Source organism: Meriones unguiculatus, chromosome 3 (genome assembly GCF_030254825.1).
Source record: "Meriones unguiculatus strain TT.TT164.6M chromosome 3, Bangor_MerUng_6.1, whole genome shotgun sequence".
NCBI classification, from domain to species: domain Eukaryota; kingdom Metazoa; phylum Chordata; class Mammalia; order Rodentia; family Muridae; genus Meriones; species Meriones unguiculatus.
Genome location: NC_083351.1, coordinates 172,443,019 through 172,462,491, shown reverse-complemented (window position 1 = coordinate 172,462,491; position 19,473 = coordinate 172,443,019). Strand labels below are relative to the sequence as shown.

Here is a 19,473-nt window from a genome sequence, read left to right as displayed (position 1 = left end):
TGAAAACACATTTAACATGATTGTTGTAGAACCGGCTGACAAAGCAAGCACAGCTCTTCCATTCTACTCACTTGCTTCCACAAAAGCTTTCAGTGCTTCTAGTTGTTCTGTCCCAGATAGCTGAATGGCTTTTTCCAAAATCTGACGATATCTAAAACAGGATCAAATAAAATAACAATGTTTAGTTCTAATTGTCAACTTGAAACAATCTAGAATCACTGAGGCAGAGAGTCTCAATGAAGAACTATCTTAATCAGACTGGCCTGTGGACACTGTCCTGGAAATCTTGATAACAACTGAAGAGCGAAGACCTACCCCTGTTAGCGGCACTATTCCTAAGCCGGAATGCTGACCTACAAGAACTGAGAGCCAGTTAAGCATAATCATGTGTTTATTCTCTCTCTGCTCTTAACTGTGATGTGAGAAGCTGCTTCCAGCTCCTGCTGCCCTGACTTACAAACGAAACTAAGACATATACTGTCTAACCCAAACCCCAAAGTTTACTCACCTTAATTGTGTATTTGTTTCTGTTTTTTTATTTTTTATTTTTTTATTTTTGAGTCGGAGTTTCACTATGATATAGGTCCAAGCTGCCCTTAAATTCTCTATGTAGCCCAGCTAACTTGGAACTCTTGATCTTTCTGTCTATCTCTCAAATGCTACACTTCTGGGTACGCCACCATGCCCTGGCCTACTTATTCATTTCTACCACTAACTTTGACATGTATTCTGTCTTTTCTATTTACCCCAGTTTCTTCCATTAATCTCTAGGTGGCAGTTTTCTCTCCAGCACACTGATAATAAACACATATTTAAAGTTTCCAACCCATCACAAGAAATACTAAGCTTTGAGACTGGTGAAACAGCTCAGCAGATAGTCATTAAAGTCACTTTCTGCCAATTCTGACACTTGAGTTCTGTTGCTGGAACTCACACAGTGGAATGAGAGAATTGACTTTTCGAGAAGTTGTTCTCAGACCACATACACAGACATACACACACAGAGAGAGACACACACACACAGACATACACACACAAATGCAATCTTAACAATTTTTAAAATAATAAGCTTGTAATTCTTTGTTTGCTTTTGTTTTTTTGAGACAGGATTTCTTTGTTTCCCTGGCTGTCCTCGAACTCAGTTTGCGTGAGTCTGCCTCTCAAGTGCTGGAATTAAAAACATGTATTCCATGTCTGGCCTAACCCTGTAATTCTAAGGTGCTACCTTTAGTTTTTAATATTGGATTTTTTTTTTTAATTTTAAAACTCATCAGAGAGGGCTGGAGAGATGGCTCAGCGGTTAAGAACAGTATCTGCTTTTTCAGAGGTCCTGAGTTCAATTCCCAGCAACCACATGGTGGCTCACAACCATCTGTATCCTCTACTGCCCTCTTCACAATGGAGCACTTATGTACATAAAATAAATAAACAAAATCTTAAAATAAAAAAAAAGACTTGTTTAAAACTCATCAGAGGATGGGTTCAGAAACTGTATTACTGAATCTAAAGCTGTATCTTTCTTGAAAACTTTCACTTTGAATTAGAAGTAAAATACCAATTTTCTTTCAAGTGTCTCTTAAAAATAAGTTACAATTTCTTCAACTGTATGCTATACAGACATACAAGAATACTATTTGAGGCTCCTGAATCTAGGATCATCAACAATCAGATAATACTGACTAGACAACAAAACCAATACTAGAGTCTCAGTATGTACAAAACCAATTCCAAATTCAGTATGTACAAAACCAAGACAAATGTACTAATAGAATGTTCTTTATGTTGTCAGACATCTGCATTCAGTTCTAGCAACTGGTCTACTATCCCTCACCACATACCTATCCCATCAAAGTGGCATTATGAAGAGAGTAAGAGAAATGCTAAAAATAAACACTGACAATTACCATGTCATACTAAGTTCCTTTCTTGGAACACACAAGTTCCAAGAGGACAGGGCCCTTTTTTTTTCTGCTTTGTTCACTGAAACATACACGGTCTTAAACAATATGCTGCACAAAAGGAGCACTGACTTAACAACGGTAACACTTTACTTCTTAAACTGAGTCAGTAAAAGAGGGCTAAATTGTGTTACTTTTTATATTTTGTGGTTTTGTTAATTTTTAAGATTTATCATTTTTATTTGTGTGTTGGTGTGAGCATCTGTCATATAAATTTGGGTACCCATGAAGCCCATGAATTCAGAGTCACTGGTGGTTGCAAGCTACCTAATGTGTTTGCTGGGACCCCAACACCAGTCCTCTGGAAAAGTGATCAAACAGCACACTAACCACTGACCCATCTCTGCAGCCCTCTCTCCTGTCTTTTTAAAACATTTATTATTGGATCTACAGAGATGGCTCAGCAGTTAAGACCATTGGCAGCTCTTCCACAGGACCAAGGTTCAATTCCCAAAACCTACACAGTGGCTCACAAACATCTGGTCCCAGGGATCTGATACCAGTTTCTTGGCCCTGTGGACACTAGGCACATGCACAGTGCAGACAAATATGCAAGCAAAACACCCATACACAGAAAAAAACTTATAAAATTATTATTGTAGATGGGGATGAAAATACTGTGGTGTACATGTAGATGTCAGATGGTCACTTTGTTGAGCTGGTTTTCTATTTACCTTTACATGGGTTCTGCAGATCAAACCTAGGTCTCCAGGCTTCCTTAGTAAGCATCTTTACCTACAATTCATCTTGCCAACACCACTCTTTAAAGTACGCACATACACACAAATTCATGTATATACAAATTTTAATTTTTTTTATGTCCACATCTACTTATTTATTGATCTGGTCACATTTTCAGGTAGATCATGCTTACTGGTGTGTCATTTATTTTTTGATTGATTTATTTTTCAAGTTTGATTATATTCTATTAAAACAAGGTTACAGCTAAGTCTTACATTTACATTCTCCTAGAGTATTTTATACAAAGATGAGTACTTAGATAAATTTGATGCCTAACCTAAAGTTAAGACTGAGGGCGATGGCACACAACCTTTAGTCCCAGCACTTGGGAGGCAGAGGTAGAATCTACATGGGTTCAAGACCAGCCTGGTCTATAAAACACTGAGTTCCAGGACAGCCAGGGTGGTTACACAGAGTAACCCTGTCTCAAAAAATAAAAAGTTTTCTTTTAAATTTATTTATTTATACTTTCTGTATTGGTGTTTTGCCTACATCAATGTCTTGGGCACAACATGCATGCAGGCCCACAGAGGCCAGAAGAGGGCATCAGATCTGGAACTGGAGTTACAGATGGTTGGTTACCACCATGTGCGCACTGGGAAATCAATCTGGGTGCTCTGGAACAGTCAGTGTTCTTAACCATTGAGCCATTTCTCCAGCCCCTGACTTACATAAATTTTAACACAGTTTCATAACTTGTCATTAGTCTGTCCTGGTAATAGGAAAAACATCCTAACGCAGGTAAGTTTTAAACTAGCCCAGTTACATTAGAAATGGCCTGCTTAAACTAGGTATGGTGATCTGTCTATAACCCAGCACCTGGAGGCAGAAGTAGTAGTAGGATCAGGAATTCAAGGCCAGCCTGGGCTCACAGAGAAACCCTATCTCAAAACAAAAACGAAGAAACCAAAGATATCATGTAAGGTAATAAGGAATTTACAGATAAAGTTGGTCTATGACAGTATTGTGGCTGAGATGGTAACAGGAAAAGTTAAGCCAAGTCAATAAGAGATAAGCAACCACTTTCTGATTGGATTTGAGTTCTGCTCCACAGAAGAGAATTCATATCTGATATTGGAGACTGAGTCAAAAAGCCTATAGATGGGAGATTATGGGCCCTAGAAGAGAAGGTGCTATAGGCATTTTGCTAAATGAGCAGACATGTCTACCAAATGGGCCTTCAAAATAATTTACGCTTATGATTATGTTTATGATTACAGTGCTACCATAAGCTTTGGTCAGAAAACTTCATTTTACAGTGGGCAATGGTAACTATAAAGACAAACAACTGGGCAGCCAGGTGGTGGTGGTGGTGGCAGCAAAGGTGGTGGCGGCTACCTTTAGTCCCAGCACTTGGGAGGCAGAGGCAAGTAGATCAAGACCAGCCTGGGCTGTCTTGAAACTCACTCTATACCAGGCTGGCCTCAAACTCACATAGATATACCTGCCTCTGCCTTCCTAAGTGCTGGGATTAAAGTTGTGTGCCACCCCTGCCCAGCAATAAATGGGATTTCTCTATCACTCTCTCTAAGGCTCAGGGAACATGACAGAAAAGGGGACAGGAAGACTGTAATAGTGCCAGTGAGACAGCTCAGTGGGAAAAAAACACTTGCCATATAAGCCTAATGTCCTGAATTCTATCCCTGCAACCATGATGGAAGGAGAGAGCTGATAACTTCTGAAATTTGTCCATCGACTTCACATGCACCTATAGACATGAACACACACAGTTATAGTAAGTATATAAAAAAAGACATGGGAAGCAGGGGAAAAAATAAGAATTTAAAGTGAACCACAGCCTCTTCCTGGAGGCATTTTCTAGTCCTCAAAGGCAGTGGAGGGAGAAGTGAGGTGGTGAAGACTCTTCCAGAACAGAGAGAGGGAGGCTCCCTCTGGAGCACTCTTAAACCTGCTGGAAACACTGAAAGGCAACCCGCTGTTTCTGGGAGACTAACAAAGCTGGAGGTATATGAGTTAAGTTATATGCATGCCAAACAAGGAAACACAAACACTTTGAAATGAGGTCACAAATTCAATATCAGGTATTATCTAGGAAAAAATTCGGAAGCCTTTTGTCTTAGACTGTTAGCAGGTGCTGACAGAAGGAAATAAAAACTCTGATACACAGCATGCTGGGCTTCAAATTGTCTTTAAAAAATACTTTAGAAATAATTTGCAAAAAAAAAAGATTAGGAAGGTACATGACAATATTAGCTATCATCAATAAAAGCAGCAACCAACTGCAACAACTAGGAACTGATGCTGAAGCCAGAAAAACTGTAATACAATCACACCTAGGGAGATAAGGTAAGCTTTGAAGTTCAATAAGAAACTAGGAAATATGAAGTGAGATTTGGAAAATGAACCATCAGAAATTACAGAACTGAAAGATACTATAACCAACTTAAATACCCAACAGCAGATGAGACAGCTGAAGAACGGCTAAACCAGAAAGCAGATGTGAAGGTCTAGAAGGAGGCATAAAAATGAAAGAATACACAAGAGAGCAGAAGATACAAAAGTTCCAATCAGATGTTCTGAACAGAGGATTCACTGGAGTCTAGAGGACAAATAAGACAGACCAGATGTAATGAAGAGGCATTACTTAGACGAGGAATGGGGGCCCATGTCTATAATTGCAATACTTAGAAGGTTGGAGCAGGAGAATTATAATGAGTTCAAAGCCAGTCTCAGCTACAGAATGAGACACTGTCCAAAAAAAAAGGGGGGGGGCAGGTAAGGAGATAATCCAAAAGACAAGTCTCAGAGCTGTCCAAAATATGTCCACTGGGCTTCCCAGTGAAGCTCAGCCCAGCAACTTTAAATATGTTCAAAAAGTGGTTTTTCTTTCACTCCCTGTATCTATGTCACTTTGCAATTTGACTTTGTAACTCTTCACATAAGAAGAAAAAAAAAAGTTTGTTTCACCACCCCATTCATTCCCTTTGAAACCCTGCTGTCACATATTAGCCACCCACCACTCAGAAGCAGAGCAGGTACCTGGCCTGCAGCTCACTACAGATGCACGTAGGAGGTCAAGTGGAAGCAGGACCATTTGGGCAGATAGTTCTTTACCTCAGCCTAAACCAAACTGTCAACCTACAAAACTGTAAACTAAATCATGTTTTAAGTCACTACGTGACTTTTTTAGTGGCTTATTTCATAATAAAAGCTAACTGCTATTTATATATGTGCTTTATAGTAAAGTTGCCAATAATAAAACAAGCAAGTACTAATATAATTTTTCAGAGAAATAATCTTCTAGTAATCTCCTGATCTTTAAGCATTCTATTTTTATTTAGTGGCAATGGGAAATACTGGTGGAAAAATACTCTAATACATTTTAGTTGAAAACAAACAGTTCATTATTTGTTAGGAAACTGAGGCAAGAGGTTTGCCATGAGTTAGAAGTGACTATGAGCTATGTAATAAGTTTCAGGACAGTCTGGGGTATGAATGAGACCCTTTCTTAAAAAAAATAAAATAAAATAAAGCAAAACATAGCCACGTTTGGTCAAATTAATATAAGGCCAAAATGGTGGCTATATTATTTAGAAGTTCACAGACACGGCTGTACCCGGGCTTCACCTCTATGTGATTCCCAGGCTTCTTTGTGTGTGTGAGTATTCCTCCCCTGCAGTCCCTCCCTCTCTCAGAAGTTCTTTCTCATTCTTAAATAAAGCTGTTTGCTTTGGAAAAAAGTATGTTTTCTCTGTCTCTTCCCCCACATATAAGGCTAGAGCCATTACCTACTCGCCACATCGTGTCTGGCATTTACTCTGGGCACAGGAGCCACTCAGACTGTCCTGGAGGACTAACAGAAACCAAAGATCTGAGTCAGAAGGGGTCTTTGGGCTACCCAGTCTCCGCCACTGCAGATAGCGTGCACATACTCATTCTGATCCAACGTTACCTCACAGGAGCAGAGGACAATCTTACTCTTTTCCTTCTGGAAAAGTCTTCTTGGTAAGCAAGGGCAACTAAGAGGTCTTCTATTACTAATGACTTCTCATAAAATGAAATTTTAGCAGTCCTGCCAGAGCACATTATTAAACCCAGCTTTGAGGAGCCTGGGGCAGAAGGATCAGGAAGGAGTCCTAAGCCATCCTGAGCTACAGTGTTGGAGGCTAGCCTGGGCTACAAGAAACCCTTCTCAAAACAACAAACAAAAATAAATGTTTAAACTGCAAAGACCCCTCCCCCCATGCCTTTTGGATCGCTTCCATGCTCTGAAACTGGGAGAATGAAGGATGAAGTTTTCCAGGTCATATTTGATTGACTCAGGAAGGACCTATACCCCACAGCCTAATACCTGCTCTCAAAGAAGAAACATCTGAAAAAAAAAAAAAATCTAAAGTATGTCCAAGTAAAAGTAAGCTACAGCTGGGCACAGGTCCAGTGTGGGGATGGGTGTGAGCATGTGAGCATGCTTCCCAGAAGTAACATCTGAATCAAATGTGGACGAGCCAAGCAGTTTGGCCAATTTCAAGAGAGCCTAGCACGGGAATTACCTTCACGTGTTCCCTTTCCAGGCTCTCTTTCTCTTCTAAAGGTTTGGGTTTTTTGTTTGTTTTGTTTTTTGTTTTTTACTTTTTTGAGGTAGGGTCTCTTTATGTAGCCTTTGGCTGCCCTGGAACACACACAGACTGGCCTGCTTCCAACTCCCAAACTCTGAAATTAAAGCCTTCACCACTAAGCCTGGCTTCTAAAACTTTCTTGAAAAAAGATTTATTTACTTTTATGGGTATGATGTTCTGCCTGCATGTTTGTCTGTACAACACATGCATGTCTGGTACCTGTAGAGGTCAGAAAGGGGTAGTGGAGCCCATAGAACTGAAGTTATAATTATAAATAGCCACCATGTGAATGCTAAGGACTGAGCTCAGGTCCTCTGCAAGAACAGAAAAGTGCACTTAGTAGCTAAAGTGCTCCAGTGCCCTCTTCTAAAGCTTCATAAGAGGTAATAAATGTTATATGAAAAAAAAAAAGCAGCCTATATCTACAACAACAAAATGCTTTTTATATGGCCAGTTTCTCATACTAACTTTGAATAAATAAAAGCACTTCTGAGTTTTTAACAATGAAAGCAATATAGTCGAGTTGATTAAAAGTGAGCTTTGAGACAAACGTGGGTTCAGAAGAAGTTATGTCCCCTTCTGGCTATTCACTGATTTAACCAACAGTTCTTGAACAACACACTGTATGGAACAGACAATATCAGTATTAGAAATCTTGTATTGCATAATTCCTTACAGTAGGGCCTTTGTTTCTCAGGTCCCAATTGAAAAAAAAAAAAAAACCAAACACCTTAACTGAACAGATGACTTTGACACATGTACTTCATAAAGTATGTGGCTAGCAGAACTGCTTTGTTATGAAGATAAACATCGTGACACATTCTTACCCAAATAGTACTGGGTAAATACCTAGAGGGAAGGCCAACAATAATATTCTCAGAAAGCAGCAGTGAGCCTGGAGATGGCTCAGTGGTTAAAAGTGCTTGCTGCTCTTCCAGAGGACCCGAGTTCAGTTCCTAGCACCACATCAGATGGCCCACAACCACCTGTAACTCCAGGTCCAGGGAGCTGACTCCCTCTTTCAGCATCATGGGCACCTGCACTCATACTCACATACACATAAATAAAAATAATAAACTAAATCTTTTTTTTGTTTTGTTTTGGCTTTGAGACAGGGTTTCTCTGTGTATCCTTGGCTATCTTGGACTCGCTTTGTAGACCAGGCTGGCCTCAAACTCACAGAGATCTGCCTGCCTCTGCCTCCCCAAGTGCCCCAACAATAAACTAAATCTTAGGACAAGAAAAGAAAGCAGTATTGAGGAAGGTGCCGGCCAGCACAGCATGGGCTAACATTTATCAATTATTTCATTTACTCTTAACAATAAACCCATGTGGTAGACTGCCACAGTAATAGTTCCCAAGTTCATATTCCTCTGCAATATCACTTTGTTACGGAAGTGTTGGTGGTACGCTCCATTTCCCTTCCTCCTGAATCTGGGCTGGTCTTCTTACTTGCGTTCATCAGTATCACAAAACTGATGTGAGACTTCTCAGACTAGCCTGAAGCCTTACAGCTTCCAACCTCACTCTGTTAGGACACTCTGATGAAGGAAGTCCCAGAAGAAAGCCAAAGCTACACCATGGAATAAGAAAAAAAAAAAAAAAAAAAAAGACCCTGCCAACAGCCAGATAGCTGTGTACATGAGCCCAGCCCTAACTGGAGCGCCAGCCAAATTAATCTGCATAACTGAACCAGGCAAGATCAGGAAAACAGCCCAAGCAACACTCAGTATCCTGAGGGGGAAAAGAGTACTTTTGTACTACTAAATTGTGTATTTATTAAGCAGCAGTAGAAAAAAGAAACACCCTATTGGAGGCATACCACTGTTTGTCTCCAATTCTGAGCTAAAGAGGGGTAAATAGCTGCAGTTCCAGAATTCTTTCAAGTCTGAGCAACTGTATCCTATCTGATAACTTGTAGAGTTAGTGTTTTCTGTAATAGAGAAAAACAAAAATCAAAGGAAATATGAGGGGATACATAAGCTAGTTTTACTTTTGACTAAATCTATAAATCTATACATGCAAAAAAAGACTAAACAGTTAAGACACAGTCAACTATTTCCAACTCCTGGAATAAGTCCTATGTATTTACCGACGCTTATAACAATAACTCTATGATGTTTTCTATACATCAGGGACCGTATTTAAGCATGGTAAGCACTTTGACACACACTCATTTAAAAATCAGGCAAGTCCAGGGTATTTTTTGGCAGAAAAACCCACTAATAAAGTAGACATTATTTACTACAGAGAAAAGCAGCGCAGCAGCCACACAACATATACACCATTTCAATGCGCAGGTTTGAGCAAGAACATTTCATTAATTAGACCTACGTGCTCTCAGCTGTCAGGATGTAAACCTTAGGATCAATCGGAGCCATACTATCAGCAGAAAGCAAAGCTGTGAGATCTACAAACAGAAAACGAGTGTGAAACTGCCAAAACAACTACCTGGGGGTACCGACACACGTCTCAAAGTTGGACTTGGAATGGACCTACGCATTCTAAGGTTTCAACAAAACTCCCAAGCAGCCTGGCAACACCACCGTTCTAGACACCCTGAGCCCGAGGACGTTCTACAGCGTTCCCTTCTACAGAGTTGGTGACAGGGTATCGGAACATAAGGACCCCCCACTCCCCCACCAACACGCTATAAACTGAGAAGTTCTGGGCGACATGACGGCGGCCATACCTTCCCGGCCCGTCAAGCCTCAAAAAAAATAAAACAAAACAAAACAAAAAAAACCTCTCTGCATCGAAGTCCAGACCAGAAATTTACCTCCACCAAGACGCGGGCGGGGGCGGCAGCCAACAGCAGTTAGAACTGTCGGGTTGGCCAGAGAGACGCTAAGGCGGCCGCGGCCGGCGGAGCCGTCTTTCTCCCACGCTCGCAGACGCCAAAGGCACCCGCGGAGGACGTTATCAAGGACCCAGGAAGCTGGCAGTCAGGCCGGGTCTTGGGACGGTCAGGCCCCCGCAAACGGTCCCCACAGCTTTCCACGGCTCCAGCAGTTACCGCCGCAGCCGGCTCCAGGCCCGCCCCCCTGAGTCAGGCCTACCTCGTGCCTCACCCCGAGAGGCCCCGTCACCTCTAGGAAGGTAAATTGGTGGCCTCCCTCCCCGCTCTGGGCTCCCAGGGAATACTCACTTGCCCGCCAGATCTTTATGAGAGCCGCTCGAATTCATGAGCTGGGCCAAATCCTGTCGCACGGCAGCCGCCATCTTTCTTCCACCTCAGCCGCGGCTGAGGGACCGCTCGCAGCCAGCAAGGAAACGAGTGTGGTCCTCCAGAAGGCAGGCAGAGGGAACGCGAGGTGCCATAGAGTAGCGCCTGTGCGGGCCAGAGCGTCAAGGATGGGAGCCGGAATTAGCTCCGCCCACAAGGGTTGAGTGACACAAAACTCCTCTCCTCCGCTTTGAGTCCCGCCCAGGCCTCCCGAGAGACGCTGTCTCTCACGCTCCGACCTGGGATTGGCTGAAGAGCTTGAAGGCGTGTACCTGTGCAACTTCAGTAAAGGCCCGGCTCGTGAAACTACGGGATTTCCACTTCAGTTCCGGGACTAAAGATTATCGTCCTCACCTTCCTTCTTTAAGGCATCTCTTAAACACACACACAAACCGCAGAGATGGGAGGAAAAAGACCATCGACCCAAATCATCATGGCTAAAATAGTTAAAGCAAGCGGTTAATTAAGGCAAACTTTTTTTATTCGTGTACTAAAGCACGAATTTATTTTCCCCCCAAGGCAGAGTTTGAGGGGTTCTCCCCCCCACCCCGGACGTGAGGGAGACAAGGCTGAGTAGCTCAGGGGCAGGGAGTTTCCAAATGGGGTCTCTGGAAGGCAAAATAGGCAGGAGTGTCAAGGAGCAGAATGTAAGCACAAGCTAGTCCTTCCTGAAACAAAGACACGGTTGAAAGGTGGGCAAAACAAGGTAGTCACAGGTGGTCATAAAACCTTTAGAAACAAAGTGGGGTTTCAAGGTGGTTATAAACCTCTTTTTGAAATAAAAACATGATTTCTGTTCCTGGAACAGGCAGTGCAGACCATTTGTAGTTCCGGTTATAGGTGGGGCCATAGCCCAATACACGGGAAACAGGTTTAATCATATACAGGAAGGAATCTAGTCTGTCTTTACTATAAGATGGTTTTTAAGCCTAGAATGGAAGCAGGCTGGTTTTTCAGATAATTTACCTAGTAGGGAATACACAATGGTCAAGAAAATGATCTTTCCAGGATGAATCTCCACCGCTTAGGTGTGCTGATGTCTGTGTTTCCCCACAGGTGAGAAACTCAACTGCATACTTTATGATAATACTGGGCTTTTTCGGCAATTCCCCTTATAAAAAAAAAAACAGCCGATCCTGGTGTGGTCACCTGTAATACCAGCACTCCTGAAGGCTGAAAGATCAGGAGTTCAAGGCTATGCTCCCTTAACTTAGCAATTTTGAGGCCAGTTTGGATTACGAGAGACCTTGTCCCACAAAAGTCTAAGATACAGTATAGATTGAATGTACATACTCACACACACACCTATGTGTATGTCCTTTCTCTGTTACACCCCGTATCTTTTTAAAGTATTGGTCATACACATACCACTTTGTTCAGAACAATGCTATTTTTCATCAGTTAACCTGAAGTAATTAGTAATACTTCCTTTCACTTTAGAAACTGTTATTTGAATCTCAAGTTATATGGTCATCTTACTTTTACATATGATTATATTCATTATTCATGTATTCTTAGAAAACTTCTTTTAAAAATGCAATCAAATAAATATAAGATTTTATATTCTTTTCCTTTCACAAAAAGTAACATTCCTTATTGTTCTTCCTTTAGTGTTTTCACTTTTTTTAATGATCTAGCCATATAAGGCCAGTCCTTTTCTATCATTTTTTAAAGTAGTGATAGTACAAATTAATATGTTAAGTGATTTTTAATAGAGCAACCATTGGTGCAGTAAACAACCTTGTATGTGCATCATTTAAGATATGTGCAAATGGGCTGGAGAGATGGCTCAGAGGTTAAGAACACTCACTGTTCTTCCAAAGGTCCTGAGTTCAATTCCCAGCAATCACATGGTGGCTCATCTCCATCTATAGTAAGATCTGGTGTGCAGGCAGGATGTTGTATAAATAGTAAATCTTTTTTTAAAGATGTTTATGATCAGCTTACTTTAAAAAAAAAGGATATGTGCAAATAAAATACACTCCAAAAAAATGAGTCAAGGTACATATAGTTTGGGGGCAGATTTTTCCCAAATTGCACTTAATGGGAGGATTCTAGTATTTTGCCCTCCAGTCAGATATATTTGGATTGTAATTTCTTATAGACTTACCTGCAACAAATACTAGAAGCATTTTGCCACCTTGGTACATTATGGCATGTTCTCTCTACTGGGAAGGGAACAGAATGAGGAACATAAAGTAATGTAGAGGTTCTCCACACCGATTCACATCACATTCTTTTGGTAAGAATGCCTAGCAGTGGCTATGCTGGAAACTCACTCTCCAACTGGGCAGCCTTTATGCCCACAGGGGGTGGGTCAAGTGTTCTGGCACAGGCCTCTCAAGGCCTGTCTGGACAACTTAGTGGGTCCTGTCTGAAAATAGAAAATAAAATGAAGGCCAAGGATACACCTTACACCTCAGAGTTAGATCACTCGCCTACCATGTAGAGGCCCTAGACTAAATTCCTAACCTAAGAGTGAAGGAGAGGGAAAAAGGGGTGGGGTGGGAGGTGGGGAGATGGACCCAGAGAATGAGCGATAGAGGGAATCAGCAGTCTTTACTGCAGCCTGTCCATCTGACCACCTAAATATCAGGGAACTCCCTTCCCTGAGGAAAAGAATTCAACTTCCCATTCGGTGTTACCAAAAATAAAATCACAACAATGTAAAGATCTTCTTCAGTTGAATATAGTTTTTATTTTAGAATCAGGAACATCATGAAATAAATGTTCCAAGAAGAGAAACATAGTTATATAAGTCAGAAAAAAAACAAAGGAAAGAAATAAGGAAAAGTGAGCCTGGCACAGTGGCTGGTACCTGTAAGCCCGGTACTCAGGCGGTTGAAGCAAGGGGACCCATACAGGTTTAAGGCCATCCTGAACTACGCAGAGAATTTCAGAAGGGTCTGGGACACAGACTGAGAAGGAAAGGAAAAGTGGTTTGTCATTTCAACGTGATTTTCTTTGTGAAACAGGGCCAAAAATAATTTGAAAAATCCTAGTTACTTTAGGTTAATTTGGTTTTTTGTTTTTGAGAAAGTATAGATCATCGAAGGAGCTTCATCAGTGTGTTAATTGAAAACTGCTTGTTTGAAAAATCTCTTTAATGTTCATTTCTCTGGAGGTGAATTAAATAGCTTGATGATATATGTTACTGTGAGTCCTTCACTTTTTATTTATAGTCTAATCCTCAGAGACAGGAGTGGGAGCTTGGTCTGAAGCAATGGGCTCCTGTAACTTTATGTTTACATCAGCTCAAACCCTAGGATGTTAAAACAAAACAAAACAAAAACCTCTCGAGGGACTGGAGATATGGCTTGGTAGCTAAGAGCAACTGCTCTCTTGCAGATGGACCCGGGTTCAATTCCCAGCATCCATATGGTGGCTCAGAATTGCCTATAACTTCCGTTCCAGGAAATTTGATATCATATTCTGGCCTCCTGGAGCTCCCACACAGAAGCACATAACTCACATAAATTCACTCAAGCAAACATGTAGACACATGAGATAAAAATAACAAATCTTTCAAAAGTAATTTTTAAGGATGCAGAGTTGGGGAATGGCTCGGTGTGTGTAAAGAGTGTAACACACAAGCAGTTTGGATTCCCAGGACCCATATACAAAGTTAGTCTGCGACAGGTGGGTCCTGAGGGCTCCCAGACCAGCCAGTCTAGGTGAAAGAGCAAGCGTCCAGTTTCATGAAAATAAGATGGAGACAGATGTAGGACGCCCACTGGTCTCCACATGTGTGTGCGTGGAGAAGTGCATGCTCACCCACTAATAGAGAAGAACAACCCCGAGTACAGTCTCACAAAGTTTCTAGTTCACCGGGAGCTCGGGATCTGCACGCCGAGATGTTGTTTCTTATCGGGAACTCACTGTTCACCTAACTAAACCCTCTTTGGCATATCAGGATTGCCAGTATCATTGCCCTTTGCACTTGGGGCATTGTTAAGTAAAGTAAAGATTATTTGAATAAGGACAGCGATAGTAGGTCCGATCATCAGGACACCTACCAAGTGACTAACAGAAGGGCAGCGAACACATTGCCAGTTCACCGACCAAAGGAATGATTCATTCCCCCAAACGGCACTGAAAAGAATGGCAGGAGAATTCAGCACACTATTCAGAATATTGCTCAGCTTAAAAGTTCAGGATTGTTTGTTTCTGAAAATTTCCATTTCCATTTAACATTCAGCTACCTGTACATAAGTACAGGTGATTGAAATCTCTGAAAGTAGAATCAGGAAGACGTGGCACAAACCTCGACATTGGTGTACTTTGGACATGCCACCTTGATCTCATTAGGGTCAGTTGTGTATCGCATAGTGGTCGCGTATGGTGTTGGATGAAATTAAGAATTACTATAATTAAGTATATGGTGAGCTTATGCTTTCTCCGGAGTTCATTAGGGCACGAACAACCAAGAGCTTTCTGTGTTTGTTTTTCACTACTAAGAGTTTTCTTCCAGACGCTTCCTGATGCCCAGCGTTCTTTCTAGAAGTAATCATTAAGCCTGCCCTAGTTGGTTCCTTCCATACTCAAACCTGTTCACATTCTTTCTCTCTTTCCCATCCCCTAATCTTGCTTTATTTGAACATTGTCCCTCGTTCCATTGCACCACTGTGGATCTTCAACCATCAAAAGGATGGTAGATGGTAGACATCAACTCTACAGCCCACAGATTTGGAAGTCTCCAGAGTTTAGTGGTTTCAGAGAGTTCTCTAGCTAAGGAATAGATACCACACCTGTCAAATAATGCTGACAGTCTTATCAAAAGTGACAATTCCACTGTGTTGAATGTCTTCTGTTTCTATCTGCTGGCTGTTCCTTGAGGTTTCTGATGAGGAAGGCTGAAGCAGGCATAACTTGAATCCAGGCCTGTTTGAAAGGTCAGCCCCACTGTATTTTTCAGACCCATCCACTTACTGTTTGCTTTGGTGATGTTATCCCCAGGTTTATTTTGGAAAACAAATACAGGGGTCTGACCTTGAAGGTCAGGAAGATTGGTGTAGACTCTGACACTGGTGTGCCTCAAATACAGCACTGTGGTATCACTGGGGTCAGGTGTGAGGAGTGTAGGAGAGGTGTCTGGTACTGAGTGAACCCGGATGCTGAATATGCAGCTTGACCATTTCCAGATTAAAAAAACTCTCTCTCTCCCTTTTCCTCCTTCCCTCCCCCTCTCACGTGTGTGGGTGTGTGTGCATGTGCATGGAAGTACATGTTCACATGTGTGCACATCCATGTGGTATTTTCTATTGCTCTCACTGATCTCTTACTGACCCCAAAGTTTACCAAATGGCTTGACTGGCCAAGTGGTAATCTACCTGTCTCTGCCCTCAAGGAACTGTGAATTTGAACTCAGGTCCTCATGTTTGACGGTCAGGCACCTTACCCACTGAGCAATCTCCCTAGCACCAATATATTATTTTTGGTTTTAGAGTTTGTTTGTTTGTTTGTTTGTTTGTTTGAGTTGGGGGCTTTGTGTGTCAAGGTTGGCCTTTCATTTGTTTATAGCTGAGGATAACCTTGAGCTTTTGGTCCTCTAGCCTCCTCTCCCCAATTTTTGGAATTATATGCACATGACACCACTCCTATGGAGACAGTATAGCGTGTGTGTGTGTGTGTGTGTGTGTGTGTGTGTGTGTGTGCACACGTATTCTTTTTGGAGGCTGATGTTAGGCTTCATCTTCTATTGCTGTCCACGTTCTACTTTTGAAATAGGGAGCTCACCAATTGGCTAGGCTGCTTAGCCAGTCAACTCCAAGGATCCACCTGCACACACCACCATGAGCATTGCCATGCTCAGCTTTTCAGGGACGGGAGGATCTGGGGATGGGGATGTGAACTCAGGTCCTCAAAGGTACCAGGCAGGCACTTTACCAACTGAGCTATCTCCTGAGCTGAAGCTAGTGCATTCTTTATCTTTTTAATGCACATTGGTGTTTGACTGCATGTGTGTCTGTATGAGAGTGTTGGATCCCCTGGAAAAGGAGTTACAGACAGGTGTGAGCTGCCATGTGGGTCCTGGGAATTGAACCTGGGTCCTCTGGAAGAGCAGCCACTGCTTTTAAGCACTGAGCCATCTCTCCAGCCCAGACAATGCATTCTTAATGCCTACCTTTTAAAGATGGCAGCCTAGAAATCATCTGAAAAAGGTGGTCTCAATTGAGGTATAATTTTTATTAATTTAGTTTTGCTTATGCTTATCTTTGTTTTTTGTTTCTGTTTGGCAAAGGGTCTTGGGGAAGAGGGACAGCAGGAAAAAAAAAAAAACCATCTCTAATCCAAGTCTCCTCTGCCACTTGGAAGTGAATAAACCCCTGGGGTGTATAATGTGGTCAAGACTCAGAATTGTAAAGATGGTTTAGTCTCTTTTCATGTTTGCTTTGGATTAGACAGGCAGTGATTTGCCAAACAAAAACTCAGCCACACACCTGGGGAATTCTTTACTAGTGGAAAGCTCCTATCTGGAAGGGAGGTTTACCTGACTTCCTGGTTGCTGTGGAACAGTTTTACTAAACATTTCCATGTGAAAAAGACTTGTCACCCTGAGGTAGAGAGATAACCTAGGTAGTGAAAAATCTTGGGGTCAGCCCTAGGGAGTGGAGAGCAGGACAGGAGAGGAGACATTTCTTTTTCTAGACTGCTGGGCTCTTATTCCTTGTGCCTCATATCTAAAAAGCTGTATTTCCAGATTTTGCTTATGTCGCCTGAGAGAGAATAGCAATACTTGCTGTCCAGACGACTTACTCACCCTCTTCCTCAATTCCAAGGAGCTAGCAGGTTAGCCAGGGCACGTCTGCATTGGCTTGAGAACAGTACCAAAACACAGCTTAAAAAAAAAAATAGTTTTGAGGCTGGAGAGATGGCTCAGTGGTTGAGAACACTGGCTGCTTTTACAGCGGACCTCGGTTTGATTCCAGCTACCCACATGGTGGCTCACAACTGTCTGTAGCTCCAGTTACAAGACCCTCTTCTGGTCTCTGTGGGCACCAGGCATGTATGTGGTACACGTTGATACATGCAGATGTATAAAATAAATCTAAAAACAAAAAAAGTAACAGTTTGTCTCCCAGCTCAGACCTAAAAGCTCATACATTAACAACACCCTCCCCAGTGATTCCTGAGCATTAAAAGCTGAGAAGCTGGCTGGTATGGGGCTCATGCCATTTAATCCTAGCACTTGGGAAACAGAGACAGACAGATCTCTGTGAATACCAGGTTAGCCTGGTCTACATAGAAAATTCCAGGCCAGCCAAAGGCTACATCATGAGACACTATCTCAAAAAGAAAGAAAGAAAGAAAGAAAGAAAGAAAGAAAGAAAGAAAGAAAGAAAGAAAGAAAGAAAGAGAAAAGAAAGAAAGAAAGAAAGAAAGAAAGAAAGAAAGAAAGAAAGAAAGAAAGAAAGAAAGATGGAGGCTGAAGGGGCTGGAGAGATGGCCCAGTGGTTAAGAACATTTGCCCAGATGGCCTGCATTCAGTTTCTAGCACCCACATCAGGCCACTAACATCTGCCTGTAACTCTAGCTTCCCAGCTCCAGGGAAAGGATTTCATCTTCTGGCCTCTGTGGGCACCTCCACTTTTCAAGCACATAGCCACACACACACGAGTAGAGGAATTTTAATTCAGAACATAGCTGTTCTGGGTCTGTGTATTTGGCTGGAATAGACACACACCTTTACTCCAGGAGACAGGGGCAAGCAGATCTGAGTTCAAAACCAGCCTGGTATAGAACAAGTTTCAGGTAAAGAAAAGCTTAGGTCCAGGCATCGTGGTGCATGCCTTTAATCCCAAGCAATGAAGGGAAAGTTAGTTTGTAGAAGGAAGCACCTATGTTTTGAAAGTGATATCTAATTGAGTGATAGAAATAGTGACGAATCATAGAAAGAGTTGACAGAATAGGATATGTCCAACTCTCAGGAGAAAAGAGAGGAAAGAGAAGCTACATAAGGAGCAATAAGAGAGAGGGGAAGCAGTTTTACCAGGATAGTAATGGAGAGACAGCTTGCAGAGAGAGAACTCAGGTAAAGACTGAAATGAGCCAGAGAATGAGAAGGAGTCAGGAGATTAGAGCAGATTGCTTGAGTTAGTTTGAGGCCCTGAAGAGCAATTTAGAGGCTGAGAGAAAAGCCAGATTGAGTAAATCAACTGGGGGAGGAGCCTGAGCCAGAACAGCTGATTTGAACAGCGAGCCCAGAGTTCAGAGAGAGCTAGAAAGGATGAGCTTATTCAGCTGTAATTCTCAGAGGCTGAAAACATCCTAGGCCTAGGTTAGGTTTTGTGGAGGCTAGAAGCTTCCAGGACTAGGCCTAGGTTAGCAGAAGGAGGCAGTGAGCCTCCCAGACAACAACCGAACCAGGAGAATAAAAGTTGCTTTTTACACACATAATTCAAAATAAATACTAAAAGAGAAGTTGAGGTGTAGAAAAGCATCTAGCAGATCTTAACACCACTGACGTATGGATTCTGTCCACTCAACCCGGCTCTAGTAATGCTATTTCTCCATCCAGGAACCTACCGTTACGACAACCGACTAGACGGGTGCCAGCCTTTCACCCCGGCCCCGCAGATATGCGAAGGAAGCCATACCTGGACCACTCTTCATGCGGCGCATTCTTTTGTATTTTTACCTTGTCCAACCCAAATATGCCTCGATTGATGAGTGTGACCGAGTGCCTGCCGGCATCTTCCACACCATCCCTTCTTGCTCCCTCTTGTTTCGGGTGGCGCTCTGAGACCACCTGCTTTAGAATCATCATGTGCTTTCTACTCTAGACCCAGTACAGTCAGTTCCCAGGGAGCCGTTGTCTTTTAGGGGGAGCCGACGGTCCTAATGCTGACAATCCGCGTGCTAGGAATGCTCTTACTGTTGCATCAGCGATGTTGTCCTTTTCGTGGGAGAGATCCAGAAAACACACGTTTTAAGGGTGAAATAACTCATGAGCTCTCGCAGAGAGCCTCTT

General features: G+C 42.3%; 1 protein-coding gene across 3 annotated transcripts in view; it reads right to left on the bottom strand.

Moving 5' to 3' along the window:
• Positions 1-10,668, bottom strand: part of Cops4 (COP9 signalosome subunit 4) — a 31,765-nt gene extending 21,097 nt beyond the window's left edge. Inside the window, exons 1-2 of one of the 3 annotated variants that reach the window (XM_021646120.2) lie at positions 10,425-10,668; positions 72-151 (exon numbers count right to left, since the gene is read on the bottom strand). In XM_021646120.2, the coding sequence (XP_021501795.1) occupies positions 72-151; positions 10,425-10,498 (154 nt within the window). In that variant the 5' untranslated portion in view covers positions 10,499-10,668. Of the gene's footprint in view, positions 1-71; positions 152-10,055; positions 10,173-10,424 lie in introns of those variants that run through there. The other 2 variants (XM_021646123.2, XM_021646121.2) reach the window with 2 other exon arrangements.
• Positions 10,669-19,473: the final 8,805 nt, after the last annotated feature.